At 46.8% G+C, this 27,571-nt stretch overlaps 4 protein-coding genes across 5 annotated transcripts; 3 read left to right on the top strand and 1 right to left on the bottom strand.

The window, feature by feature from the left end:
• Window positions 1-102: 102 nt before the first annotated feature.
• LOC104584773 (subtilisin-like protease SBT1.8) lies at window positions 103-5,536 on the bottom strand. Its single transcript, XM_010240368.3, has 2 exons — window positions 3,808-5,536; window positions 103-1,828 (listed from the first exon to the last, which is right to left on the bottom strand). Exons 1-2 carry the CDS (start codon window positions 5,450-5,452, stop codon window positions 1,164-1,166), a joined length of 2,310 nt encoding a protein of 769 aa, XP_010238670.1. The 5' UTR covers window positions 5,453-5,536; the 3' UTR covers window positions 103-1,163.
• A 2,504-nt stretch (window positions 5,537-8,040) lies between these two features.
• On the top strand, window positions 8,041-10,196 carry LOC104584772 (UDP-glycosyltransferase 76B1). Its single transcript, XM_010240367.3, has 2 exons — window positions 8,041-9,008; window positions 9,115-10,196. Exons 1-2 carry the CDS (start codon window positions 8,489-8,491, stop codon window positions 10,032-10,034), a joined length of 1,440 nt encoding a protein of 479 aa, XP_010238669.1. The 5' UTR covers window positions 8,041-8,488; the 3' UTR covers window positions 10,035-10,196.
• Window positions 10,197-12,335: 2,139 nt separating this feature from the next.
• On the top strand, window positions 12,336-18,668 carry LOC100826915 (WD repeat-containing protein 20). The gene is made up of 11 exons (XM_003578798.4): window positions 12,336-12,629; window positions 13,194-13,508; window positions 13,586-13,694; window positions 13,793-13,895; window positions 14,240-14,327; window positions 14,411-14,494; window positions 15,877-15,973; window positions 16,075-16,162; window positions 17,017-17,122; window positions 17,216-17,308; window positions 17,858-18,668. Exons 1-11 carry the CDS (start codon window positions 12,441-12,443, stop codon window positions 18,287-18,289), a joined length of 1,704 nt encoding a protein of 567 aa, XP_003578846.1. The 5' UTR covers window positions 12,336-12,440; the 3' UTR covers window positions 18,290-18,668.
• A 2,749-nt stretch (window positions 18,669-21,417) lies between these two features.
• On the top strand, window positions 21,418-27,215 carry LOC104584771. 2 transcript variants are annotated; one of them, XM_010240366.3, is made up of 4 exons: window positions 21,418-24,085; window positions 26,027-26,169; window positions 26,254-26,337; window positions 26,672-27,215. In XM_010240366.3, the coding sequence occupies exons 1-4, from the start codon at window positions 21,624-21,626 to the stop codon at window positions 27,016-27,018; spliced, it is 3,036 nt and encodes a 1,011-aa protein (XP_010238668.1). In that variant the 5' UTR covers window positions 21,418-21,623; the 3' UTR covers window positions 27,019-27,215. The 2 variants fall into 2 exon arrangements, with proteins under 2 accessions (XP_010238668.1, XP_010238667.1); XM_010240365.3 differs by having other exon boundaries at window positions 26,027-26,337.
• The last annotated feature ends 356 nt before the right edge of the window (window positions 27,216-27,571 follow it).

Below are 27,571 nucleotides of genomic sequence, written 5' to 3'. Positions count from 1 at the left end.
CAGTATCCCATACCGAGTGCGTGGATCTAAAACCACACATTGCCTCTCCCATTAAATCTCTAATACGGAACGCCGGCTATCCCGCACCAACAACACTGAAGCTTGACATGAAGTTTGAATCAGATAATGACAGACAGTAGCTGTAGTAGTACATTCTTGTTGTTGACTTGAGCTGTACTAGGTGTTACTAATACTTGCATTGTTTTTTTGATGGGAAATTGCATTCAACTAGCTGGTCGAGTAGCACATATTACATTCGGATTTGACTCCATCCCAAACAGCCTTGGGAATAGACTGAACTAAAACACCAGCAGTAGCCTTCTCCCCAGCGAAACAGGCAAGATTATGGGCCAGAGAACTACCATCTCTTTTAATCCAACTGATCTTAAAAGGATCCATACTCACTAGGCTGCAATTAATCTCTCGAAGCTTCAAGCAGAGCTCCGATCGATCTAGAATCAGCATGCACCAGTCCAGAAATCAGCTCCCTACAGTCGTTTTCAAGGTGCAGACCTGACGAAAATTGAGTACAGAGGGACTGCAGTCCCTCCAAACAAGCTGAAGCCTCAGCTTCCACCACAGTACTGCACCTGGAGCACTTGCCCCATGCCGAAGCAACAATCTTTCCATGGCTATCGCGCAGCACAGCCCCACACCAAACTTCACCTGTTTGATGAATAAAACTAGCGTCCACGTTCAGCTTGTGCCGACCTGTGTCCGGCGGCTACCAGGGGCACTGTAGCACATATATTGTCGGCACAAAATGAGGTGCATCAGGAGACTTGACAGTTAACTGAATGCCAACATCTCGGGTTCCAACTTTCCCTAAATCAAATGACTGAGTTGACACTTCAATAATAATAGTTTACTCTAAATCAAATGACTGAGCCATCTCAATTCAGGGTTATTTCATGCTAGCGAAGATAGAACTAGGAAAAAGGAAAAGGAAACATCACATGTTAATGGCACATACCAGGCAACTGACAACTAAAAGGGAAAGTGGAGTTGGGTAAGTGACCGACAGTAGAAAGAAATAATTCCAGGTTTGCAGTTGAGAGCTTCACGTAGATTCTCTTTGTGAAGCGATCGATCAGCAAATTAGATGAAGTTATACCTATCTTTCATCTGCTCCTGAAAACTAGGAAGACTTGAACTTACCGTCGTCACATCGTCCACGTAAACGCGACTGGACTGCGAACGACATGCTGGTTGTTGACCCAGGATATCCAACCGAAATCCGGTTTCGCACGGTTTGGGTCGACAACCTTGGATGTGAAGGTGACATAGTACCTCAGCTTTTGCCCCAACTTCTTGAACACAAGTTTTTCTGGTGACACCTTAACACTAACAGATGCAGGGCTGCTGACCTTCACATTGTAAACGGACATTGCTGGACCAACATTGGTTAGCTCCCTTCTATACCTCACAACGTGCTTTGGTTTATTCCTGAAAACAACTGAAAATGATGGATAGTTGAGATCACCAGGGCGGGATTTTTGAGGACATGAGATGTTGGACATCTTGGTCACCACCCGGATGTGTGAAACGCTGTAGTCCAGGGAGCAGAGGAAGACGACATAGTCGTTGGTAGAGATGTCATATACAAGGCCCGGAGAAAGCGCCTTGTGTGGGTCGACATGGCCTGCACCGAAAGCAAATGGGTTTGCAGGTGAGCTTCCTGCAGTGTCCCGGAATGAGGAGTTTGTGTTGTCAACAGTGTATGAGCTAGTCATCAGTGCAGACTTGATGGCAGCAGGGCTCCAATTAGGGTGCGCCGCCTTGAGTAGTGCAGCAACTCCGCTGACATGAGGGCAAGACATTGATGTTCCTGCATATATCACCAAAATCAGTAAATCGTCCATCAAATGGAAGAAAAAAGAATCTCATAAAGGAAAAACACCGTTGAAACATAGGTTCCTGCTAGCTTTCTGCTTAGCTGTGAAAAAAATATTAGAAAAAGGTTAAATGAATCAAAGGAGATGGAGGAAATTCAAAGTTGCACCGAGGAACTGGAGTTCAAGTGTACTAAGTTTTAGAATTTCAGTCCATGGTAGGTTGGCCCATGTGTGCACATGGCTCATTCTAAAATTCTGAAAATTTCCAAAGTTTGCATTGTTTAGTCACATTCTGCGTGAAGTGTTCTAACATGTTAGAAACACTTTGAATGCTTGTGCTCCACACACATGGCGCGTGCCCACGGTTTTTTGCGCCCACGGTTTTTTGCGTGATTATCCGTGTGACTTATGACTTGCATGCAGCAGAAGCTAGCAAGTAAAATCAATCTTAATTTTGTTAAACCGTGCAATAATATTTTCCTTCTTAATTCTGTTTTTAATGAGTTCAGACGAATTGATTTGATGATTAGTTCTGGCTTAACTCCAGCAGTTACCTCTAAGCACTGATATTAATCAATAGCTGCGGATACTAGTGCTTAGTTGACGTTGCTAGTAAAGGGGCAGCAATCGATCGATGCAGAGGCCGGGGGCTTCCCTACTTTTCGAAAATTTGAGCGACCTGAGGCCTTGTCCGGTAACACAGGGGCTGGGAGGGGTTGAGGTTGAGGGGGAAATGAACTTCAAAGCTGACTTTCTTAAAGAGTTGGTCAATGCCCGTAGGAGCAATCATCACCCAATGCTCAATGGAGGTGATTTTAATATCCTACGCTTTAGTAAGACAAAAACAATAATCATTTTGCAACTAGGGAAAGCCCCCATTTGTCCATTTGGGGGCTGTCCGGACAAAGGGGTGAGGGGTGGGGACAAAAAACCATCTTACCCAATGGGAGCCCATATCTGTCCACCACAATTATCCATTTCACTCTATTTTTACTTTTATTCTATTTAACCCATACCTACATGATTTAGTGGATATATGTATAATTAAGGCAGCTACTGCCCAGACAAACTTCCAGTCATTTCACTCTTTTTCTACTAAAATTCGGTAGGTGATTTGAAGGACAACAAGATTTGTGACTACTGCCTGTAGTATGGCTTTAGATGACTGCATATTTTTCAACTTAACTGCAGCTTTGGCAAGGGAAGAACATCTTTCATCTTCTTTCTTTTCTCCTTTCTAAAATCACACTTTGGAAGTCGAACAAGATTTCACGAGAATGATCTAATGGTAAGCAGTCTTCGCATATTGGATTCTACTTTTATGTCTATTGTCTGTGTACGTGTTTTTAAGAAAATTTAAACAAACGGTAGAAAACAAAGCCAGTCTCAAAATCTGGGAAGAATTAGAGGACTTAGTATCTACTCCCTCCGTTCTATAATTCTTGTCTCAAATTTGCTAAAAAATTGGATGTATCTATTCCTAAAAAATGTAGATATATGTAATATTTCGACAAGAATTATGAAACGGAGTGAGTACTGCAAAGCATCTTTTCACTTTCTGTGTCATGACCACAAATCCTCATCTTCCGTGTTTGGTTGTATTTTTTTATACGACAATAAAATAAAATAAACTTCCTTTATCAAAAAAAAAGACGGGCGATGAAACCAAGTAAGAGTAAGAAATTAACTTGCTCTTTCTGCTGTTGCCTTTAAAAGATTTCACATCTCAGTGTAGAGCATCACATGTGCATCCCTGACAGAAGGCAGTGAAAGCAACAAAGTGCTATTTCCTTCGACAAGAAACAAAAGTTGAAACGAATTGGCGCCTTTCTACAAATCTGGCACTGAGCTATGGCTAGCTAAATCTGCTTGCTTTGTTTGCTGGTACTGGGTAGCATTTCTTATTCAGATTGCGGAAGCAGCAAATGAGTAAATATGAATCTGAAGAATACGTGAGGCTGACAGTACTGACCTGAGATGATGTTGAAGCGAGTCCGGCGGCCGTCTTTGGCGAGCCCGGTGGGCCCCTTGGCGCCGGTCCATCCGGCCAGGATGTTCACCCCCGGAGCGATCATGTCCGGCTTGAGGACATGCGGCACGACGGTGTTGGGCCCGCGGGAGCTGAATGCCGCCACGACGGGCGCCGGCCGCACGCCGAGAACCGTGCCGCCGAAGCTCAGCATCGCCATCGGCTTATTGCCGCGCGCAGCCGCGGCGTAGACGTAGTTCCGTATCCTGTCACCGGCCGTCTTCCCCACGGCCACGGCCGGGAGCAGATGGCTGTCGGCCACGAGCTCCTCCCCGCTGGCGGCCGTGTTGGCCAGCACCATCCCGGCGCCGCCCACGGCCTTCACGACGGCGCCCTTCTCCACGCGCGCGTTCACGCCGCGGTCGCAGAGCACGATCCTGCCGCGCACGGAGGCCGGGTCGAGCGTGCCGGAGAGGCAGAGCTTGCTCGCGTTGTCGCGTCCGCCGCCATAGACCATGGGGAGCATGGCCGGTTGGGCCGGGCCCGCGTAGAGGGACACGCCGGCTAGACGGGCCCCGGTCGGGCCCAGGGTGACGTGGGCCGGGAAGCCGCGGTCGAGCGTGCCCGCGCCGACGGTGGCGACCCAGGGCGCGGAGTTGGCCACCGTGGCGCCCGCCGGGCCAGCGTTCCCCGCCGAGCAGGCCACGAACACGCCGGCCGCCGCCGCGCCGAAGGCGCCCACGGCCACGGTGTCCTCGAAGTACGGGGCCGAGCCGCCGCCGAGGGACAGCGACAGCACGCCCACCCCGTCGGCCATGGCGGCGTCGATGCCGGCCAGGATGTCGGAGCTGAGGCACCCCTCCGGCCAGCACACCTTGTACGCCGCCACGCGCGCCCCGGGCGCCATGCCGCGCGCCGTGCCATTCGCGTACCCGAGAAGGCTGGCATTGGCCACCGCCGCGCCCGCCGCCGTCGTGGCCGTGTGCGTGCCGTGCCCATCCCTGTCCCGCGGAGACGCCAACACCCGCCTCCCAACTCCGCCATTGGCGGCGCGGAAGCCCCGCGAGAAGCTGCGGGCGCCCACTAGCTTCCTGCCGCAGGAGCTGGGGGGGAAGTCCACGCCGGCCTCGCACGCCCCTTTCCAATGCGCGGGCGGCGGCGGGAGCCCGTCGCCCGAGAAGCTCGGCGACTCTGGCCAGACGCCGGTGTCGAGGACCCCAATGACCACGTCGTGAGAGGCCGCGTCAAGGCTGGGCATGGGCATGGCGGGGGAGAGCAGGCCGAGGAACTCCGGGGTGCGCGTGGTGTGGAGCTGGAGGACGGCGTCCGGCAGCACCTGCAGCACGCCGGGGCTGCCGCGGAGGAGCGGCAGGTGGTCCGGGAGCAGCGCCGCCGCGAAGCCCTGGGCGGCGGCGGAGTAGGAGTAGAGCAGGTGGCGCGCCGGGTCGATGGACAGGGACTCGAGGTGCGCCGCGTGCCAATGCGCCGGGGACGGGTGGTGCGCCGCAGCCGCAGCCGCCGCGTCCATGAACACGATGTAGGTCCTTGTGCTAGAGACGTCCGAATCGCCATTCGCGGTGGCATTATCACCTGGGAGGAGGAGGAGGAGGAAGAGGAGAATACATGGGAGAAGGTGGGCGTGCTCCATCGAGGAGTGGAGTGGGTGGGGACTGAGGGAGGACGAGCGAGTGTGAGACTGAGGGACATTCCGAGACTCAGACGGTGGTGATAATGGCTAGTGACTGGGAAACTTTTCCTTTATCAGTAGACTCATGATGATCGGTATATTTTGATGTGTTAAAAGAAAGTTGATTTTGAAAATGTCTCCACTTCCGGCGCTTCTTTCTCAGCTGCATCCCCTCCGCTTCCGGTACCGTCTTTTCTTTCTCATTCTCCATCTTGTACACTTGGGTCGCGCCGCCGCTGCGCCTCGAGGCAAGCCTTGTGCGACGTCCACCTCTACAGCGGCCGGCTGACATGTTTTTCAAGAACGTGGACAGAGAAGACGGCGCCGTATCCTTGTCGTCGGCGAGAAGCTAGGGTTTTAGGGTGGAGTGGGGTTTGTGGTGGGGCAAAGCTCCCAAGCTGGAGTGGGTTTGTGGTCTGGCACTTATGAAGTGCGTGTGACATTTGAAAATATGCCGAGTACTCCGTTGGGAGACATGACTAGAGAAGTGGAATCAGAAAGCATGGGTCTTGCACTCACCTTTGTGTTGGAAATATGCCTTAAAGGCAATAATAAATTTTTTATTATTCATATTTTCTTGTTTTTGATAAAGGTTTATTATCCATGCTATAATTGTATTAACAAAAACTAAATACATGTGTGGATAAATAAACAAACACCGTGTCCCTAATACGCCTCTACTAGATTAGCTCGTTGATTAAAAGATGGTTGATGTTTCCTAACCATAGACATGTGTTGTCATTTAATAACGAGGTCATATCATTAGGAGAATGATGTGATGGACAGACCCAAACCTAAGCATAGCTTTTGATCGTATCACTTCAGTTTAAATTGCTAATGATTTCATTATGTCAGGTATCATTTCCTTAGACCATGAGATCATGCCACTCCCTAGTACCGGAAGAATACTTTGTGGACATCAACCGTCATCTCGTAACTGGGTGATCATAAAGGTGTTCTTCAGGTATCTCGGAAGGTGCTCGTTGGGTTGTATGGATCAAGACTGGGATTTGTCACTCCATGTGACGGAGAGAGATATCTCTAGGCCCTCTCGGTAATATAGCATCCTAATGAGCTTGAAGCATGTGACTAATGTGTTTAGTCACGGGGATATTATATTGCGGTATGAGTAAAGAGAACTTGCCAGTAACGAGATTGAACTAGGTATGGTGATACCGACGATCAAATCTCGGGCGAGGCAAAGGGAATTGAATACCGGATTAATTGAATCCTCGACATCGTGGTTCAACCGATGAGATCTTCGTGGAATATGTGGGAACCATTATGAACATCCAGGTCCCGCTATTGGTTATTGATCGGAGAGGTGTCTCGGTCATGTACACATGTTCTCGAACCCGTAGGGTCACACACTTAATGCTCAATGTCGCTAGGGTTCGATGAGATAATAAATAGTGATATCGAATATTGATTCGGAGTCTCGGAGGGATCCAGGACATCACGAGGAGCTTCGGAATGGTCCGGAGATAAAGAATTATATATGGGAAAGCTGTTTCAGAGTTTCGGAAAAGTTTGGGATATTTTCCGGTATCGACCGGAATGTTCTAGAAGGTTCCGGAAGTTCTCAAAAGGTACTGAAATGTTCCAGAATATTCCTGAGAATTTAATTGGGCCTTTATAGTAATTAATTAGAGTAATCTAATTAGTTATCCCCTAATGGGCCTAGGGGGAAAGGGGAGTAACAACTCCACCGTACGGTGGAGAACCGTACGTGGGGGAGGGAGTCCTCCCGGGACTCTTTTCCCTCCCCTAGCCGGCCCTAGCCTCTTCTTGGAGGAGGGGCAAACCCTGACCACCACCCCTATATAAACAGAGGGGAGGGGCAGGGGGAGAGAAGACACCAAGCCCTCAGCTGGATCTCTCTCCCCTGAGCCCCTCTCCTTCTCTCCCGTGCGCAACGAAGTCCTGCCCGCGGAGCTCTTCACCATATCCTACACCACGCCGTCGTGCTGTCGGGATCTCGTCAACCTCTCCCCCTCGTCTTGCTAGATCAAGAAGGAGGAGACGACATCAAGCCGTACGTGTGGATACCAAGGAGGTGCCGTACGTTCGGCATTGAGATCGATCTCATCGAAAGTACCACTACGCCAACAACGATCCTGTGATCGTAACGCTTTGTGGTCTACGAGGGTATGATGTTTATAATCTCTCTCGTTACTTACACCCAGTAGATATTATCTTGGGTTTTTTCCGCACTTCTCGTAGAATTTTTTTTATTTTTCATGCCACGAACCCATCACTTTGTTCCATTGGGAGACACGAGGGATCTATTCTACAGCGTACAGGATGCTGCTGAAACCAAGCTGGGTAACGGCACATTCTGATATTCTGAAGCTCCTGAGATGGCATGAACGAATGGACTGTTTGAAGCACACTGGAGAACCCATGTTCAGAACCGGGACCTGGTTCCAAGGATACAGCGAAGAAACAGATCGTTTCTCGGGCTCGTCGGCCTCAGCGATCGTAGTGGCACCGGGGCTCATAGCTACTTATAGTAAACGCAGTAGGGTGCTACAGAAAGAGGACGCTGTGTTCATCAAGCCCCTGCAACATGTCCATCAACATGATCCCCATCTTTTTATTGCTCTCCCGCTCGGTTCTCTTCTTCAGGTTTCAGTTGATCCATAAGACTCGGCAGCATTCACCGGCAACAATGCAAATGCTTCTTGAGCGCTGAACAAGGCCCCGTGGAGCTCCTGAATGGAGAAGGCATGCAAAGGCAAATGCTTCTTGAATGGCAAAGGAAAGTGCTTCTTGAAATGCCGAACAAAGGCTTGTGGGTGGGTACCGCTGCCGTGCTGTGGCTTCATTTCCACCACTCAAATACTCAATCTTCTGACAAAGTAGGCGAACAAGTCAAGGTCCGTCGCCCGCAACGACGTTGGTGTATTGCCCGTCCAACGGATATCTTGCAACGTTAGTCCTCCAGCCGCCAGATAGCCACTAGAATCAATCAAGCAACTCGATCGCCCGTCCACCATGGCTGTCGTCGTCGACGACGACGGGCTCACCCGCGGCGGCGGTCGCCGGCGCATCGTGCTGTTCCCGCTGCCGTTCCAGGGCCACATCAGCCCGATGCTGCAGCTGGCCGACGTGCTCCACCGCCGCGGCCATCTCGCGGTCACCGTCCTCCACACGGCCCGCAACGCGCCGGACCCGGCCGCCCGCCCGGACGGATTCGACTTCGTGCCCGTGCCCGACGGCATGCCGGCCGCCGTGGCCGCGTCCGACGACCCCCTGGAGAAGATCCTCGCCATGAACGCCGCCATGGACACCTCCGGGTGCGTCCGCGACGCGCTCGCTTCGATTCTCCTCTCCGCAACAGAGGAGCAGCAGCCTGTGTCGTGCCTTATCATGGACACGGCCCTCCCCGCGGCGCAGAAGGCGGCGGCGGCGCTGGGCCTGCCGACCGTCGTGCTGCACACCGTCAGCGCCGCCTCCACCCGCCTCTACAGGTCCTACGCCATGCTCCACGACAAAGGCTACCTGCCCGCCCAAGGTGTGTTGTGTTCATCAGAATCAAGATTTGCGGCCTGTATACAATTATAATTTGTGTGTTCATTAGAAATCAAGACTGCACATCATCGTTTTTCGAAAAATTTCAGAGCAGGAGCTTAACCGGCCGGTGAAGGAGCTGCCGCCGCTGCGGGTGTCGGACCTGTTCGACCCGAGCAAACACCCCGACCAAGAATCGGCGAACAAGATCCTGGACGGGAACTTCAGAACCACATCGAACTCCGCGGGGGTCGTGATCAACACGTTCGAGGCCCTGGAAACCCCGGAGCTGGCGGCGCTGCGAGCCGAGCTCGGCAGTACAGGCACTAGCACAAAAGTCTTCGCCATCGGCCCGCTGCACGAGCTCTCCGCCATCGACGCCGCGGCGAGCAGCCTGCAGGAGCAGGACGGGAGCTGCATCTCCTGGCTAGACACCCAGGCGCCCGGGTCCGTGCTCTACGCGAGCTTGGGGAGCGTGATCCCCGTGCAGAAGGACGAGTTCGCGGAGGTCGCGTGGGGGCTGGCGGGCAGCGGGGTGCCGTTCCTGTGGGTGGTCCGGCGAGGCCTCGTGGCCGGCGGCGGCGAATCAGATCCGGATCTGCCCGACGGGTTCGAGCGCGCCGTGGAGGGGAGAGGGAAGGTGGTCCGGTGGGCGCCGCAGCGGGAGGCGCTGGCGCACGGGGCCGTGGGCGGGTTCTGGACGCACAGCGGCTGGAACTCGACGCTGGAGAGCGTCCATGAGGGCGTGCCGATGCTTTGCAGGCCGCTGTTCGGAGACCAGCCGGTGAACGCGAGGTACGTGGGGGAGGCATGGAAGAATGGGGTTCTGCTGATGGAGGGCGAGAAGAAGCTTGAGAGGGGCAAGATTGCGCAGGCGATTAGGGCGTTCATGGATCCCGGGGAGAAGGGAGATGAGATGAGGGAGAGGGCGGAGGAGCTGAGGAGACAGTCGGCGGCGTGCTTGGAACCCGGCGGAGGGTCGACTTGCCGGGCTGTGGATGAATTGGTTGACCACATACTGTCTCTTTGAACTTCTTTTTCTGTACTTCTCTGAACCTCGTACGAACAGAAGGAACTTGTTTTCTCTGAAGAAATCTGTGTCTGTCTGTAACTTGGCAACCGTGTATATGTGGGTATTTTGTGCACGTTTTTTTCTTTGAGAAAAAACAAAACATCGTATCTTAGCAGCTCATATCTTAATCTTATACTCTCTCAATTAAGACAATGACAATAATTTAAGATAGGAGTGAGTAATTATTATCAAGAAAAACAAAAGATAGTGCAAGCAACGGATAGAATAAGCCGCAAAACGATTAATAAGATAACATAGAAAAACATACATGTGGTCTTGTCTTTCGCTTGCTCTTTGTTCTTCAAAAGACGGATGATGCACCGAGCATAAACCCAGGGACACCCTGCAAACTCTATCGTCATACAAGAATTTGAAAACCGCAATAGCCACTCGCCGCGAATAACGAGATCAAGTAGTCTCGGTACGAACATGGTTGGGGCATCACTCTATGCAGCCCATGCTTGCAATCCTTCACCACCAATTCAGAGGTTAAAATAAACGAGATCCCGCCACAGAAGCAGAATGGAAAAAGAGCTTGAAGTCACCACTCCAAACCATCCAATTAACTCCTTTGATAGAAACACCAACCGTCAAGATTTGAAACGAACCAACCGATCTGGCGACACACACCCTCACGGGTGTTAGTATGTATAGCAATTTTCTTATGGAACCTTTAACCTTGTGTTGGATTTATTAATTTGATATGTTTTCTTAGAAAATTATTCCGGTACGTCAGTGTGTGGTTGGTTGTTACCCTTCCTTCTTTATCAACTTATGTTGGCCCTAAATTCTAGGGATAAAAACATAACCGATCTGGTATGTTGGCTTCGTATAACCTAGTAATTACTAATTAGTAGCTATTTTTATTGTGTTTTCAAAATCAGCTTTCTTTTAACACATCAAAATCAACAATTTGCGTTTGGCATCAGAAGAAGTAAACTTTTTTTAGAGGCATGAAAGCATTAGAGAGAAGTATTCTATAGATGTTCTTTTCCCACCTCGGTGTCACTCTCAGTGTTATTAGGCAGCAACGACATTCACAGAAGATTTTGGTGTTTGGAAGAAGAGTTTTTGGCTCATGATTGACGGCGACGCTCTTATTCTACTCTTCCCCCTTCTTCTTCTAAGATATATCAAGATGGCTGCGCTGAGATAGGGATCCCTGAGTCGACGTGCCAAAAAAACTCAGTCTCGTCACTTGCGACGTTCAAGTTTATCGGTTCAAAAAGCAGTGATTTCTGCTATGATGCTCCTCTAAATCTAAAAATGTTGGTTGCTTTTTTTTCCTTCTTTGCCAGTGTCATGGCTGCATGGAAGATTTGTGGTGGGTCATATTTGTCTTTTTTTAAGCTTTTTTACAGTACCTTGTAGTAAATATCAGCCGTCCATTTAAGAAGATCTAGTGGTCTAGATGATAATATACTACCAGATCAAAACGAGCAGTGTATTGCACTGTTGGGTTGAATAGAGCAGTATAGGGGTATTTTCGGAACGCCTAGTTTAAACCCACATCTCATTCTGCACGGCCCAAACAGTGAAACGGGCCAACACTTATCGTTCACCCCGTCGTCTCCCACCTCCGACCCCCTTGATCCCACTCCGCCGCCGGGCCTTCCCCCACCCAGGTGGTCCCCGGCTCTGACGCCATGCCGGCAAGCACCCACGCCACCAGAGGGGACCGGTGGGGCCTAGAGGTCGAACAGAGGCGCTGGGCCGAGGTCGACGAACCCCTCTATGACGGCCGGGGCGAGCTCGAAGATCGGCTGCGCCGGCGAGGTTGACGTTCGGGAGAGTGTTTTTTTTCTCTTTCTTTTCTTCAAGAATACGACCGGCGGCGCGTGGAGCCTTCCGGACGGGGCGATGAAGCGAGATGGGAACAGGCAAGAGAGAGAGAAATGGGCTTCAGCCCATTAGGAAAAAAGAATTGAGAAATGGGCTAAATGAAAATGTCTATACTACCCTTACCAAATCAAAGGTGGAGATCTGTGTACTCTTCTTTAACCACGGCAGTATAGGGTACCATAAAATTGCTCTTTTTTTAATCTTATGTGGTTTGCAGGTGGGCGTTGTAGAGTAATGGAACACGCAGTTATTTCTTGTAAAGAAAAACTATTTTACGTCTATCTTACCGTAAAAATACTGGCGAGCTGCTAACGGGCCGGGTCCATCTCTACGGGGTTTAGTAACCGTTAAGATTTTTCATTTTTCTTTAAAGAATCGAGCCATTTCTTTTCTCTCTTTTCCCCCTTTCTTTTGTCTGTTCTCCCAAATCGAGCCACCGCTCGTCGTCTCCCGGGGGAAGGAGCACTGCGTGAGGCGATCGCGAGGGGGAGATAGCGGGCGGCGTCGGCAGCGGCGTGGGGCATGGCGGCGGCGTCGTATTCCTCGTCGTCATCGGCGGCGGGGCTTGGGGGAGGCGGTGCGGCGGCGGCGGCGGTGGCCGGGCTCAAGACCTACTTCAAGACGCCCGAGGGGAGGTACAAGCTTCAGTACGAGAAGGCCCACCCGGCTGCCGTCCTCCACTACAATCATGGCGGGAAGACCGTCTCGCAGGTACCGTCGCGGCTCTGGCGCGAACTGTGGGGGTTGATCTAGGTTGGAATTCGGCACGGGGAAGTGGGTTGTTCTCGTCGATGATTTCGGCAGGTTTCTGGATATTTCGAGTGGTGTATAGGTGCAATTTTATTTTTATACATGTGCTATGTGCTCCATTGTTAGGATTTCGACCGGTCTTAGTTTCTCATTAGCACAGTTTACTCATGCTGTTAGTTAGCTAGAGATCTTACTGTGAGCGCTTCGTTGGTAAGTTGGAACCTCTTTTAGTTTTAGTGTGGGTTGCGGCTAACCCTTTATTACAGTATCGGCGTTGAATAATTTTATTTGTCTTCTCAGTTCTCATTCTGTAGTTAATTTGTGTTGTCTTACTTTCAACTTCTGTAGTTAATTTTGGTTGTTTTAGTATTCAATTCTGTAGTTGATTTTGATGCTATTACATCGCATTTATGTTATTTTTCTATAATGTCTTGTACCTTAATTGGCCGAACTGGGTAGCCTATTATTGTGCAGTTCTGGATTTTTGTTTTGTAGTGATGTAAGTTTGGTTACTGTTTGTCATAGTTGACGGTGGCATACCTGAAGGAGAGGTCTACTGGCCAAGGCTCCACACCATCGACACCAAGCTCTAGCAGTGGGATGCGGTCGGCGGCGGCAAGGCTGCTGGGCAACGGGAATGGTAGCCGAGCACTTAGCTTTGTTGGGGGCAATGGTGTAAGCCGGGCTGTGTCTGGAAGCAGCCGTATAGGAGGAAGCCTTGGTACATCTGCAAGCCTTGGAGGATCCCAACCTGTAGCAAACTATGATGGCAAGGGTGCATACATCATCTTCAATGCCGCCGATACGCTCTTCATCAGTGACCTAAATTCCCAGGACAAGGTCTTCAGTTTTTTTATTGGATGCTTGCTAAGTGCACTTTTAGTTTCTTGGTTCTGATCAGCTGATTCATTCACTAGGATCCAGTAAAGTCCATGCATTTTAGCAACTCGAACCCATTGTGCCATGCGTTCGACCCTGAGGCCAAGGAGGGGCATGACCTGATCATTGGAATGGGATCAGGCGATGGTTAGTGCAGTAGGTGTTAGCTTGAATTACTTCACCACTTCAAAATGGACTATGCATAATTTGAGGGTATTTTTTTTGCGTGTCTATCCATGGTGCAGTCTATTCAATGTCACTGAGGCAACAGTTACAAGAATCTGGAAGGAAGCCTGTTGCAGCCCAGCATTATAATAAGGGTGATAAAGATGGAACAAGCATTAGCAGGCATGTTACAATTTTCATTATTCATTCATTTCATCATGTGTCATACAGCATTTAAAGTTATTTGCACTTTCTGATTCGTATCAGCATTTCCTATAAATATTGTGTTCATCATCTGGTGTCCGAATGGCACCATCCCTATGAATCCTTATAGTTTGTAAAAGTGAAGATGAATGAGAGTCCATTTTTTATGGTCTGATATGTGTTTCTTTTAAATCAGAGATTAAAGCATTGATCACTTTAGCCTAGCGTTTCTCTAAACAGGGCGCTGCTTGGATATTGTTCCTCGTCTCCTCTTGTTACTTAAGGTAACTCTCAAGTTGACTTGTGGAATCTATTGTTTGCAGCCGATGCACTTCTGTTGCATGGGTGCCGGAGCGTGAAGGCATCTTTGTTGTTAGCCATTCTGATGGAAATTTGTATGTATATGATAAAGTGAGTGAATACTGGTCGCATAATTTTCCATTTATAAATGTTTTGGGTTGATATTTGCGCTGATGTATATTCTTTACATTCAGTGCAAAGATGGAAATACTGAGTGTACATTTCCAGCAATAAAGGATCCAGCTCAGTTGATAGTTTCACATGCAAAGTCGAGTAAGGTAATTCCGGCATTCCATTGTTGTTTCCTTAAACCCCATTATTTTGAAGTTACCCTAGCATTCTTAACTTTGAACATATCTTAATGCAATGAGCATCTTATTCTGATTGTTATGTAACACATGGAAGTAGTAATGTAAATTGCTAATTAGTAAACGGTAATTACTACCAATATAATTTCCACTCTATCCAAAAAGTCATGTGCAAGATCAGACAAATCCCAACTGCTTAAGAGTTAAGAGAGCACACCATTTAAAATGGCTCCTAAGATTAAGATTACACACACATACTTTATTGTACAGATTAGATATGCTAACTTAGTCATTCAGTAGTACAATTTCTTTATGCTCACATTTAAGAGTTTAGTTGCGGAGTAATAAAAAGGGGTTGTGCGTGCTAGGTGGCTCCAACACTATGCAGTATGCACTTCTACTACTAGTCTCCAACTGCATATATTGTCAGAACATGTACTAGGTTTTCTCTTGGTGTTAACTCTAGCGATCAATGTTTGCATGCTTCTAAAACAATTGTAACGATTTAAATTTAGTTACAGAATGTGTGACTAAGTGATGACATTCAGTACAATGGGGAAAAACATCTTCTCTTGAGTTAAGAGGAGACATGCCCCTCTTTTTCATTTCTCTCTTCCATGTGAACAATTACCAATACCATATGTGGCATCACTAAGAGAAGGATGGCGTCACCCCATTATAACTGCTCTTGTTGTTTTTATCTCTAGAATTTACTTTTGCAATAAGAACATTAGTGGCATACGCCAGCCGCCAGGTGCCATTAATATACCAGTAGGATCAGGACATTTATACATTATACAGTTGAATCTTGGGATCTGGGAAGTAGTTCTGTTAACCTATGGTTTTTGGTATGTTGCCACATAACATTAGGTTAGATGAGTTTATATCAAACTCTTGAACTTGTTTGTCCCTTAAAGAGTGTGGGATCGTGATTATCTTTGGATGTATCTCATGGAAAATTGGTTGGTCCCAGGGAGCCCGCATGCACAATGTCACAATGCAGAAAATGCATGATATAATGTTCCAAGAGGACAAGCACAATTTATGGGTGTAGCAGACTTTAATTTATTTAAACCTGCAGAATATCAATTTGCAATTCGTAACCAGCATCAAAACTGAGAGAAGAATCACTCATGCCTGCACTATTCATATTGCACACACTACACAGTGCTACTTGTTTTTTGTTCTTGGTATCAGGGACGGATTTGAAATAAAAACTTTGCAGGTTTATGTAAGTTAATGTATACTAAATCCATGAACTTTCATGTTTTTATACTGTATCATGAAATTTCATTATTATTATTTTCAAATTTGGATGCCTAGTCACTAAATTGCTCTCAACAACATTACAGAGTAACCCAATTGCTAGATGGCATATTTGTCATGGTTCAATCAATGCAATGTCCTTCTCTCCAGATGGGGCATATTTGGCGACTGTTGGACGAGATGGTACTTGCTTTCTCCTAGATCCTGACTAGAGATTTTTCATACTGATAAAGTCTACTGACTTAATATTTCTAATTGAACTAACAAAAATCAACCATATGTAGGTTATTTGAGGGTGTTTGACTTTTCAAAGGAACAACTAATATTTGGTGGGAAAAGTTATTACGGGGCTCTCTTGTGTTGCACCTGGAGGTATTGAATTCACACTGAGATTTGAGATCTTCACTTATATGTCTGCCATTTTTTCTCCTCAGTTCTATGGTTCTCCCCTGTTTGGCTGTCCTGCTAGTTATTTCATTGCCCATATTCAATACCTCGAGGCCTGGTTGTATGATCTCGCCAAGGCAGTGCCGCCATCAGGTCTAGCCGCGCCGCTCATGGAGGTTGCTTGCTTAGAAAATTGGGAGAACAGTGGTCATTGAATAACTACTATGAGTTGCTCTCCATACTCTCCTATGTTCCCAGACTCCCGTTAGATACCAGATTTATACCAAGAAGCAGTGAATTTGCATCACACCGATTCTGAAACAATGGAGGCCTCACTGCCCCTATAAAAAACTAATGTTACATGCTGCATAATTTTCAAATTCCTCACTACTTCACCATCCCAGGCAGCACCCACATGACTCTATTTTATCCTTTCCCGAGCTCCTGCCTCCCTCTTCTAGAGGAGGGAGAGAGATGTGATGGAAGAAAGGGAGAACATGGAGATAATGATAACAAGCCCCGTTCCATTTACTTGTCGCACAGGGTGTATCCACGTGTCATTTATATATGAGGTGGAAGGTGATAGATATGATAGCTGTATCAACTATTTATATTGCCCTAGTATCAAATAAGTAGCATATTGGTCCATTGAGTACGCAGTGAGCTATACATCAATGCTTCTCTTTACCATATTTTCAGCTCTGTGATTTATTTTTATTTGTTCCCACATTTGTATGGGCTTGTCAATCATGAGTATTATTTGGTAGATCGATGGAGTATGACACAGAAATGGGTATCACTCAGTTTCTTACCAAGTGTGGTTTTGGTCTGTTTTACAGCTCGGATGGCAAATATCTATTGACAGGTGGCGAAGATGATCTTGTGCAGGTATGGAGCATGGACGACAGAAAGATAGTTGCATGGGGCGAAGGGCATAATTCCTGGGTATTAGTTTAATTTGCCTTGAACTTTGTTGAGATCTTCTTGTTTCATTTTCATAACGTGTAATCTGAGGACAAGGGTGATTTTTATTAACAGGTTAGTGGAGTTGCTTTCGATCCATATTGGTCCCCACCAAATTCTGATGGAACCGGAGAAAATGTCGTGTATCGTTTTGGCTCAGTTGGTCAGGTATCTGAAGTTAATATATCTTGATTTATAGTTTGAACTTTTGTGGCATATCCTTCATATTGAAATTATGCGGCAGTCATCATAAATAAGCAACATTGCTGTATATCTGTCTGATAGTAACTTTTCTAAACACAACTAAAGTTTTGAAAGGCTGAAATACATATCTTCTCATTTTCTTCCTTGGCCTTCAACTAATGAACTGTTGCCATGTTCCTGCCATTCACTGTTAAGCTAATTGCATGGCATATTCACAGTGCTTTTGTAGGAAGATATGCTATTTTTCCTATCATATCCGTGCTCAAGCTACTTTTCTATCTCCGCATGGCTTATGCCAATATTTTCAGTGCATGTTGATCAACTTTTGTATTTTTGCTTACACAGACAAGTTATTGTTTGTTACAACTTGGTGATTTGTTATCACCTTATTGAGGTTATGAACTTATGATTAGTTATAACTATCACATAATTCAGCCATTATTATTTTTATTTTTTTATTTTTTCCAACCTGGTTTTCTCTTGACATTAAGTTTCACTGCCCCAAACTCTTAGGACACCCAATTGCTCCTGTGGGACTTGGCAATGGATGAGATTGTTGTCCCACTACGTCATCCTTCAGGTGGCTCGCCAACATTTAGCGGTGGGAGCCCTTCTGCACACTGGGACAGTGCATGCCCGCCAACAGGTATTCTTCAACCTTCTCCAAGAATGCGAGACGTACCAAAGCTTTCGCCCCTTATCGCCCACCGAGTACATGCGGATCCCTTGTCCAGTCTGGTGTTCACCAATGAATCAATCCTCACCATTTGCCGTGAGGGACTCATCAAGATATGGTCCAGACCCATCCGCAGTGAAAACAACCAACAGTCGAATTCTTCCGAGTTAGGTATAGACAATACTGTTTCAAAGGATAGGGTGATCACATCCTCGACTAAAGCAGGCGGTTCCAGTTTCAAGCAACCTTCACCTGTTCTCTTGACATGACCGCATGTCTCGCTTGTGGACTTTTCTGCTCTGCATTGTTCGTCAAGTGTCGTACCAATACCATGATTTATGGAACGGGATTGTCAAAAGAGGCTGCTGAGTGCTGGTGATGGAGGCGTGTGCTCATTTATTTGCAGATGTTCCTTGGTTACAGCAATGCTAGTGTTGCCTGTCGCGTGACACAAAAATAATAATGGAACATAACCCTGTACAGATACATATACTCCAAGAAAGCTAATACAAGTTCGTTGTCTGTGTTTCATATTATCCAATGAGCTAATATGCGAGGGGATGACTGATGGAGGCCGCTCTTGGCTGCTTGTATAATTTTTATGCTCTGTAACCTTTGTTAGTCTCTTGAAGACGCCGTTATGATTCGTGTTGCCTCTTACAGTCTCACCAAGTGTAAATTTCTCTATCGCCTCCCCATTTATTTCTTGCACGGGATCGTCAAATGCGCTTTATTATTTTTCAAAGGATGGGGTCCATTGAGCTCGAGCTGCAAAAAGTCACTCTCGAGGGGACTTCTGCTGCATGCCTCTTCATGCTCTTCTCTATGAATGTCGCTGTAGATGTTTATGCATTCAAATGCCAGAATGTTGTATAATGATGGTAATTCAGGACGCGATTTAATCCGATTTTATCCTTACCAGTTCCGAAATAGGTACAAACGACTTTTTCTGAATTCTGAAAAGCTAACCGGAGGCTTTCTTACAGTTAAAAGAGTCGGGCCAAAGGCATTATTCACAACTAATCAGTGATAGTAAGACCATCGTTAACAGTAAAAACCAAGGACGATGGGACAATAGAACCTAAACATCCGGAACATACCAAGTAACAAAACCAGATAAATAACATTATCTCCAAATATCTTCTTAACGTGCATAATACTACTTGTCTCCTGCAAACTGGTAACGAGTAGAAAGAACCATGAGAACGAGTAGAAAGAACCGTGAGAGGCAAATGGTGTTCTTTGCCAACATATTCAGGCTCGTTGTACATAATAAAAGGCACAAGTGACAACCAGATCAGAAGTAATCACTCAATAAACGTTACGATGCCCTCGCGTTTAATGTTCGCTAGCCAAGATAGAGGATCCGGTATTCCGGTTGCTCAATCCACTCTTCTTGGTATTCCGGTTGCTCAATCCACTCTTCTTGCACCATCCCAATATCATCGTCATTCACCCAAGCTGGATCAAAATACTCCCTCCGTTCCATAATTCTTATCGAAATATTACATGTATCTAGACATTTTTTTATGAATAGATACATTTATTTTTTGATAAATTTGAGACAAGAATTATGAAACGGACGAAGTAGTAGATGGAATCATAACTTTCCTGAAAAAACGTCTGGTTATTGCATTACAAGCTCCCCGTTGCACATTGGATGTTTCTTACTGGCCATATCCTCAAATTCCGTGCAACGCCCAAGGTATACTTCTGAAGGTGGATGGATGATCCTGGTCCCTTCGTATTCAAAGCAGCGGCCTTTTTACAAAAGCAAAACAAAAGATATAATCATCTTGACTTAACATAGACACCACTTCAAGGCCATGTGGCCAACACAGCTAAAAAATAAATAGAAAATGAACAAAATCTTACATTAGAATATGCCAGCATTCAATTCAACCATCCCTCGGTCCATTCATTAGATGCAAAGAAAACTCAATTTCTAGTTGCATGCATAATTATTCTGATTTGTTATATAGTTTGCAGCACTGCAAGCATCCTTCAGAGAACTACGAGGGAAAGCTGAAGACCTCAGCAAGTACTTCCTCCGTTTCATAATTCTCGTCGAAATATTACATCTATCTAGACACTCTTTAGGAATAGATACATTCATTTTTGGGTAAATTTGGGACAAAAATTATGGAACGGAGGGAGTAATAGCATACCATTACCAGCGTCTTTTGATGGCTCTAATATAGGACGGCACAAAAATCTCATGTCCTGCATGACGTCAATGTCATTGCTACTGAATGAAGAAGAGTGTGGGAACTTCATCAGCATCCTGTGAGCCTTTACGTCTTGCCGTCCAGCTGTGATGTGAGAAAATCTGGTGGGCTCCATCATGTAATTGCAATTGCCATCATCGGGTATATCAGCATACACATCACAGATAACATGAAGCTCGTATTCCTGTCCCTATAATCAGATAAAGAAGGATAAATTCTGAAAAAGGCATCTACCAGAGCCAATGAAAGTAGGAGTACAAAAGAGCAAAGAACAGGTCAGAGAGTTGAACTTGCTCCTTGTAGTGCGTATCTAAGTAATGCAGCTTCAACCCTTTTGACAATGACACTGATGATAGTCAAATATCTCACACTTCGCTGGGATGATCTCCAACATGTGGCTCCTCAACTTTGGCACCGGCTTCAAAGATTTGCTAGGCGGGCACTTGTGTGACAAAGTTTCAGAGATGGTACAAACCTGGAGGAGAGCATCAGTTTCCCCTGGAGCATTGACCGCAAGGTATTCCAGGAGAAGCCTCTTGAGAGATTCCTCGAGCCCAGCCGGCACCATGGCCAGCTTCCTGTAGCGCTGCTGCATCCTCGAGACGGCATGCCGCATCGGTTCTTCCCGTAGCTCTGCTGCCGACTCTGCCGTGAAATTCGTGGAGGCGCTAGATGGAGAAGAAGCATACTTTTATAAAAACATGTTCTTCTTCTTCTTTTGACCAATTCCTGTTACAACGTGATTCCATAAAATTTGAAATTGAATTCATGTGGCCAATTTCGTGCCAATCAAACAAATTTGTTTCTGAAATTTCAAAATTAATTCTATAATTATAGGTTGAAATGATGGTTACCAAACGGATTGTAAGGGTCATGCTCACTCTCTCATCTCTCACGTGATAAGCTCTAACGTCCACGTCAACTAATCTCTAACTGAAAATCAGTTGACTCATCAACAACAAAACCATTTTTTAACTAGGGGATGTTAGGTTTTGGTTGTCAAAAGTTGTCTAGGTTTTAAAATTCTTTTTTTTGAGCGATAGGTTTTAAAATTCTTTTTGAGAGTGTATAATTCCTGGATCCTGAGAGGAATTGGAATCGGATGCCGAAGGCCCAAACTGCACAGGCCCAGCCCATCCCAGAGGGGCCATAAATCGCCGTCTCAACCGCAACCACTCCTATTCCTCCTCCCCACGCCGCCGTTTCGTCTCGTCGCCGCCGCACAAATCGCTCCAATCGCAAACGCCGCCGCCGCCTTCATCTACTCCGTCGCCTCCACCATCTGCCATCCGAGCGTAGTAGATCTGAACACGGTCGAAATCCGCGCATCAAGCACGCGCCTTTCCGGTGGCCCTACGGCCCGCACCGGGTCATCATGGGGCGCCGAGGCGGACGAGGAGCAGGCGGAGGGAGGGGAAGGCACGGGCGAAGGGACGACGAGCGGCCGGGAGGATCCCGCGACGACAGGGACATGCGCGATCGCCGCCCTGTCGACAGGGGCGCGCGCGACAACCGCCGCCCTGACGACAGAGGCATGCGCGACCGCCCCCGGCCCGACCCACGCCGCAGCCCCTCTCCGGGGTACCGCCTTCGGAGCCCCTCCCCGGACCGCCGCCCTCGCAGCCCCTCGCCGAACCGCCGTCCCCGCCGCAGCCGCTCCCTGGACCACGGGGCCAGGCGCCTGAGGGATGACGACGGCGGACGAGATCCGCCCCGCCGCGGACAAGGGGACTACGTCAGGGTTCCCTATCACCAGGAGCGCGAGCGCTACGACCACCCTGGTCGCGCCGACCGCAGCCCCAGAGGAAGCTACAACCAATCTGGTCGTGGTAACGGCAGCCCGAGAAGAAGCTATGATGGTCGTGGCGACCGCGGCCCCAATAGGAGCTATGATGGTCGCGGCGATCGCAGGACGGCCGACGAGTACGATGCCCCACCAGCCTACATGCTCCCAGAACATCCATCCGACCTGGGGCGTGCCGCGAAGGATGACTTCTTTGGAGGCCCTGGCGGCCGGAGCATTAACGAGGTGAGTGAGCTCTATGGAGACAATGGTTCGACAGGATTGGGAAGGACTGGCTCGCCGTACCGGGACCGCAGGTCGCCTCCTCTGCCACCACCTCCGCCGTTCCGGGACTGCAGGTCGCCTCCTCTGCCACCACTTCCGGCAATGTTACCTTCCCCTAGGCCACTGTACCCATCGGTGCCACCTACAGCGACTGGATTCCTGACAGGAGGGTCAACAAGGAACGTTGGTGAGAGCTTTGGCGCTGGAACTGCCCGGTTGCCGCATGATGACAGTGGGTTTCAGTATGGCGACCGTCTGCCTAGCCCGTATGTTGGGGGTAGAGAAATTGAGAGGCTTGGCCCTGGTAGAGATTCGCTTGTTGACAGGAATGGAGAAATGGACAGGATTTACCCTAGTAGGGGTGAGCTTGATTCTGACATTGCACCAGCTATGCAATTGAATGGATATGCTGGCTCGTCTTCATCCGTACTCACCAAGGACCGTCCATACCGGGTGCACGATGAAAGTTATGAGCCAAGCAATGGCTACGAACCAGGATCTGCAGGACATGGGAGTGGTCATGCTCACTTGTTCTCAGAGAGTTCACTAGAGCGTGGCAGTGGACATGATAAGATACCACTGGATATATCCAGGCAGACACACTCTAAGCATAAACCAAGAGCTGCATCCATGGATTATGCTGAAGAGGGATATGGCAGAAGGGGTCCGGCAAATGACACATATCTTGCAGCAGGGAACTTATATGGAAATGACTCACGAGATTCAAGGGCTAGCATCAGACACACATTGATCACATCGACTTTGACAGATCTAGAGGATGGAAGGAGTAACCGGCAAGTTAGGCTATCTCGCAGGATGGGAGAGGATGAGCATGCCATGGAATACAAAAGGCATCATTCTTACCATGGAGATACACCTATGCGTTATAGCACGTCAAGAGATGCTCATATACGCTACTCACGCTCTCCAACTGACCCTCGTGAAATCGCGAGGCGCCCAATTCCCGAACGTGAGTTTGCTTCATTTGAGGATGGCTTTGAGTTTAGTGATCAGGAAGTGTCTCCCATGGCTTATAGAAGAGGATTACGTGGAGCTGCATATGGTGGTCATGATATGGATATATGCCAAACTGGTGGCCCTCCAGGACAAGAGAGTTACAGCGGTGTAATTGGGCGAGGGCGTTACAGCGATGAAATTGGACGAGGGCGTTACGATGATGCAATTAATGCATATGACCTATCTCCTAAGAGAATGTCAAGAAGTTATGATGATGATGAAGATGGATACAATGCAAGATATGATGTGTCAACTAGTCGTGATGTTTTCTCAAGGATTGCTTTGCCAAATAACATTCAAGGAAATCCTAACATGTTGGCTCATGGGCGTTTAAAATACAAGCCTATCTCTCAGAGGCTGTCCAGACCTATGGTCCAGCCACAACTTGGGGGATCTGCCATGCTTGGAAGAGGAAGAGGAGGATGGACAAAAGGTGCAAAAAAGAGATTGAGAGCTGGTCTTCCTCAATTCAATGGTGGATATACATCAGAAAGAAATGAAGTTGTTAGGCCAAACAAATCTTTAAAGTTGTCAGAAGATAATCAGAAAGGCACCGAATCAAACCATGAGGATGCTTCAGACGAAGAGGATCTTTCTGTGCAGAAAGATCCACCAGAAGGCTCTGAAGAATTCAGTAAGCAAGTTCACGAAGCGTTCCTCAAGTTCTCAAAGATATTAAATGAGAGTCCAGCCATGCAGAAGAGGTACCGGGAGGCAGCAAAAGGGTCTTTATCTTGCTGCGTATGTGGCAGGTTTGTGTTCCTTCAACGTCTGTGCTAACACTACCAGCTAAATAGTTCCTCCTATCAATGTGTTAGAATGCACTTCCTGGTCATTTCAGCAGCCACTTGCTTGCTGATTTTGGGACTGGAATGGAAGGATCCTTCAAAATTATTTTGCCTGGTCTTGTTTAAGCATAACTTGCCCTAGATACACGATTGGCCCTGTAGTTCAGGTTAGCATAGCTGAACTCTATTAGTAACTTTGTTGAGGTATTTGCCAGAAGGTCTGCCCCACCCCACACCCCTTGGCGCGTAAACTAGTTATTTCCTGCATGTACTACATTTAAGATGAAGTGTGTCTATGGGGTTGAGGGTATTAGACTATGCCAACATTGTCAGTTCTTTTCAGTCCAGAGGCACTGTAAAGTGTAGAGACTCAGGCAGTGAAACATTGGTGCAAAAGGCTTTGATCAATTCCAACATTGGTAGCAGATGATGATGTTGCTTCTTTGGAGTAATACATTGCAGATGTATTGTGTCAACATGGCTTGAAGAAAGTAAGAGTAACAATATGATGCTGTTCACGAGGCGTTTAGCTCATAAGTTAGTGCTGCATTTGAGCCAGTTGGTGATTGGAGCTCCTGCTTGCTTATGCCTGGAAATCACCCATATCTGCATCAATTGAGGACAGATGCACCAATTGCCAAATTGCTGTTCTTATCTTCTTTGGACAACCAGGATCATAAACATTGCAAGCTATACTGCTTTGCTATGTTTTTCTTCAATCAAGTAAAAACCTTTGTTTGCTCCTGTAAAAGGCCCTTCAACATGATTACTTTGTGAGACTTCATCTAGCCTATTGCTATTGGTAAATCGAATTTTGCGAACACAAGGTAACTAGCATTTACCTTGTGGGAGTTCGTCAGGCTGGCTGCCACGCATTAGTTTTTGAGGGACGCGGACCTGTAGCATGGCCCCCACTGTGGTCGTATTCGTATAGCATGCTATATTTGTAAGCTGCTAGAGGTGGTAGGTTGAACAAACGGATATGTATGCCTGTATGGCATACTGTATTTGGATGCTGTAGAGGCTGTAGGTTCACCCAACGGATGTAAGTTTCAAAATAACGTATGCAAGGAATATTGTATATGTTATATCAGTATGTTTCCATCTCCTCTTTCCAATCCTCGTGAGAAAGTTGAGCTTGAATTATACGTTTGCATTTGCATTTCTTCAATTTCATGTTTGTTTTATGGAGACCATATAGATTATAGTATTCCTATGATAGTGTGATTATCTATCAATTGAGTACTGCAGTACTGATAGTAGATTATAATCAGGTCTAGATTATGATTTGTTTTCATATCTGTGCTTTGAGCATTATCATAACTACCATTGTTCATTTCATTTACCATCTTCTTGTTTGTCACTAATTTGAATTTCTATATCTATCATATGTCGTTATTGTATATGAGCATCTTTGTATTGTATTAGACTAGATTAGATTTTGACTTATTTTCTTACTTGGTCTACTGCTTATGCAATTTGATGAGTTGTCTAATTTCCATGTTCAAACCAGATGTCTCTCGTCTTTGTTTTCTTGGATTTTTTTTTGCCATGTTTACTTTGGTCAAATTTAGCTCTAGACTCATTCAGATGTGATTGCATGAAGCAATTGTGCGGTTCTTCTTCTAGTGCTCCTAAGTAGTTTTTTGAGGGGATGCATAATTTTCAAACCCTATAGTCCAACTATTTACATTGCTAGATCTTTCTTCTCCACTTGGTTTTTATCTCTCACAGGTTTTCCTTGGTTAGGTACTTGGGAAAAAATTCACATTTTGCTAGCCATAATGTGTTAAGGAGTAGAATAACCTTTTTTTTGTATATTTGTACAACTCTGATGTCATTCAGCATTCGCATAGAGTATCTAAATGCTCTGTTTATTGCTTTGTGTTCACTTTCTTACAACAGTGTTGCAAGGAAGTTTCCAGACATTGATGCCTTAATGTCACATGCTTACGACACATGCAAACTGGGTTTAAAGACGAAACATTTAGGTTTGCACAAGGCACTATGCGTTCTGATGGGGTGGGATGTGCATGTTGCTCCAGATGGTACTAAAGCCTATAAATACGTTCCAGCTGAGGAAGTAAATGCCATGAAGAGAGATCTGATGCTATGGCCTCCGGTTGTTGTAGTACATAACAGCTCCATCACAAACAAGACAAAGGCTGCTGAAGCAAAGGTTGTGTCAATAGAAGAAATTGAAGGTGTCCTTGCAGGTCAGTCTGATGAATTTGTATGTTATCAAGTCTGCCACTTGTTATTTTTTTTTTGTTCCATATATGTGTGACATAGGATGTTAGCTAGCTTTCTTGAAATAGAATGCTAATAGCAACTGATAAAGCGTGAGCATCTTCCTTTCTTCCTTCTGTATTTAGCATTGTTGATACAGTTTGACAGCACCTTTTATTTTGTATCAAAATTAGTGGTCTACTGTTTCTTCAGATCCTGATACAAAATAAAAAAATTAGTTCTATAAAAAATACCTGCTATGTTTTATTTGTGGTGTTTCATCTGTTTGGAATTTTTAAAAGTTGTTTACATTGTTGCCAGATATTGGGGTTGCTTGTGGCAAGGCAAAGGTAACCCATGGAAAACCAGCCAACCAGAGTGTGTTCGTGGTGAAGTTCCTGCCAACGATATCTGGATTTCAGGAAGCGATGAGAATCGACGAGCATTTCGCCGCTGAGAACCATGGCAAGGAAGATCTCCAGCAGATCCGAGGCGAGAAAGGTAAGAGTGCTGCCCCTGCTGACAAACTCGAAGAGCTGCTGTACGCGCACGTTGCGGTTGCTGAAGACCTTGGGTACCTGGACGACGAGACAAAGAAGAGGTGCGTCGTCAGGAGCAAGAGCGAGATCGAGGCCAAGGCAAACGCCACGCTCAACTTAGACTCGTGAAGATGCATAAATGAAGTAGATTAGATTATTAGCTCATCTGAAGTTCCAACAGTAAAGCAGCTTAGTATCTTCCTTTTGCTTAATCTTTATGGTTGCTTGTTCATATGCGGCCTGAAGAATCTATCCTACAGTTATGTATCGAACCCCTTTATATCACGGTCTAGACTCTTAAAATGTTTTTATGTTCTGATTCTCTTCGTGCCATTTCTACTCTTTGCTGCTCTAAATCTTGATCGTTGCCTTTTATCCTCAGCTGATTGATTTAGACATGCCATTTTTGTGTGCCCTACCATCTCAGCCATTGTTCCTAATGGCTATCGGCGATCCGGTTAACACCGGGCAGCAAACATCTCCGCTCTTTTATTTGCTATATTCAGTGGTCGTTCTGTAAGATACTATACCAGCCATCTACGGTATTCTTGGAAGCAACTTGTTTTCCTGATCACATCGTCTTCTGCCTGGGAATTGAGCCAAGGTCTCACGGCTTCTTTGAGCCTTGGGAGTCTTTTTGCCTGTATTAACAGCTCGTTTGGTACCAAGCGAAAATTGAATC

Source organism: Brachypodium distachyon, chromosome 4, assembly GCF_000005505.3.
Source record: "Brachypodium distachyon strain Bd21 chromosome 4, Brachypodium_distachyon_v3.0, whole genome shotgun sequence".
Classification (NCBI taxonomy): Eukaryota; Viridiplantae; Streptophyta; class Magnoliopsida; order Poales; family Poaceae; genus Brachypodium; species Brachypodium distachyon.
This window is presented reverse-complemented; position numbering and strand designations above follow the sequence as displayed.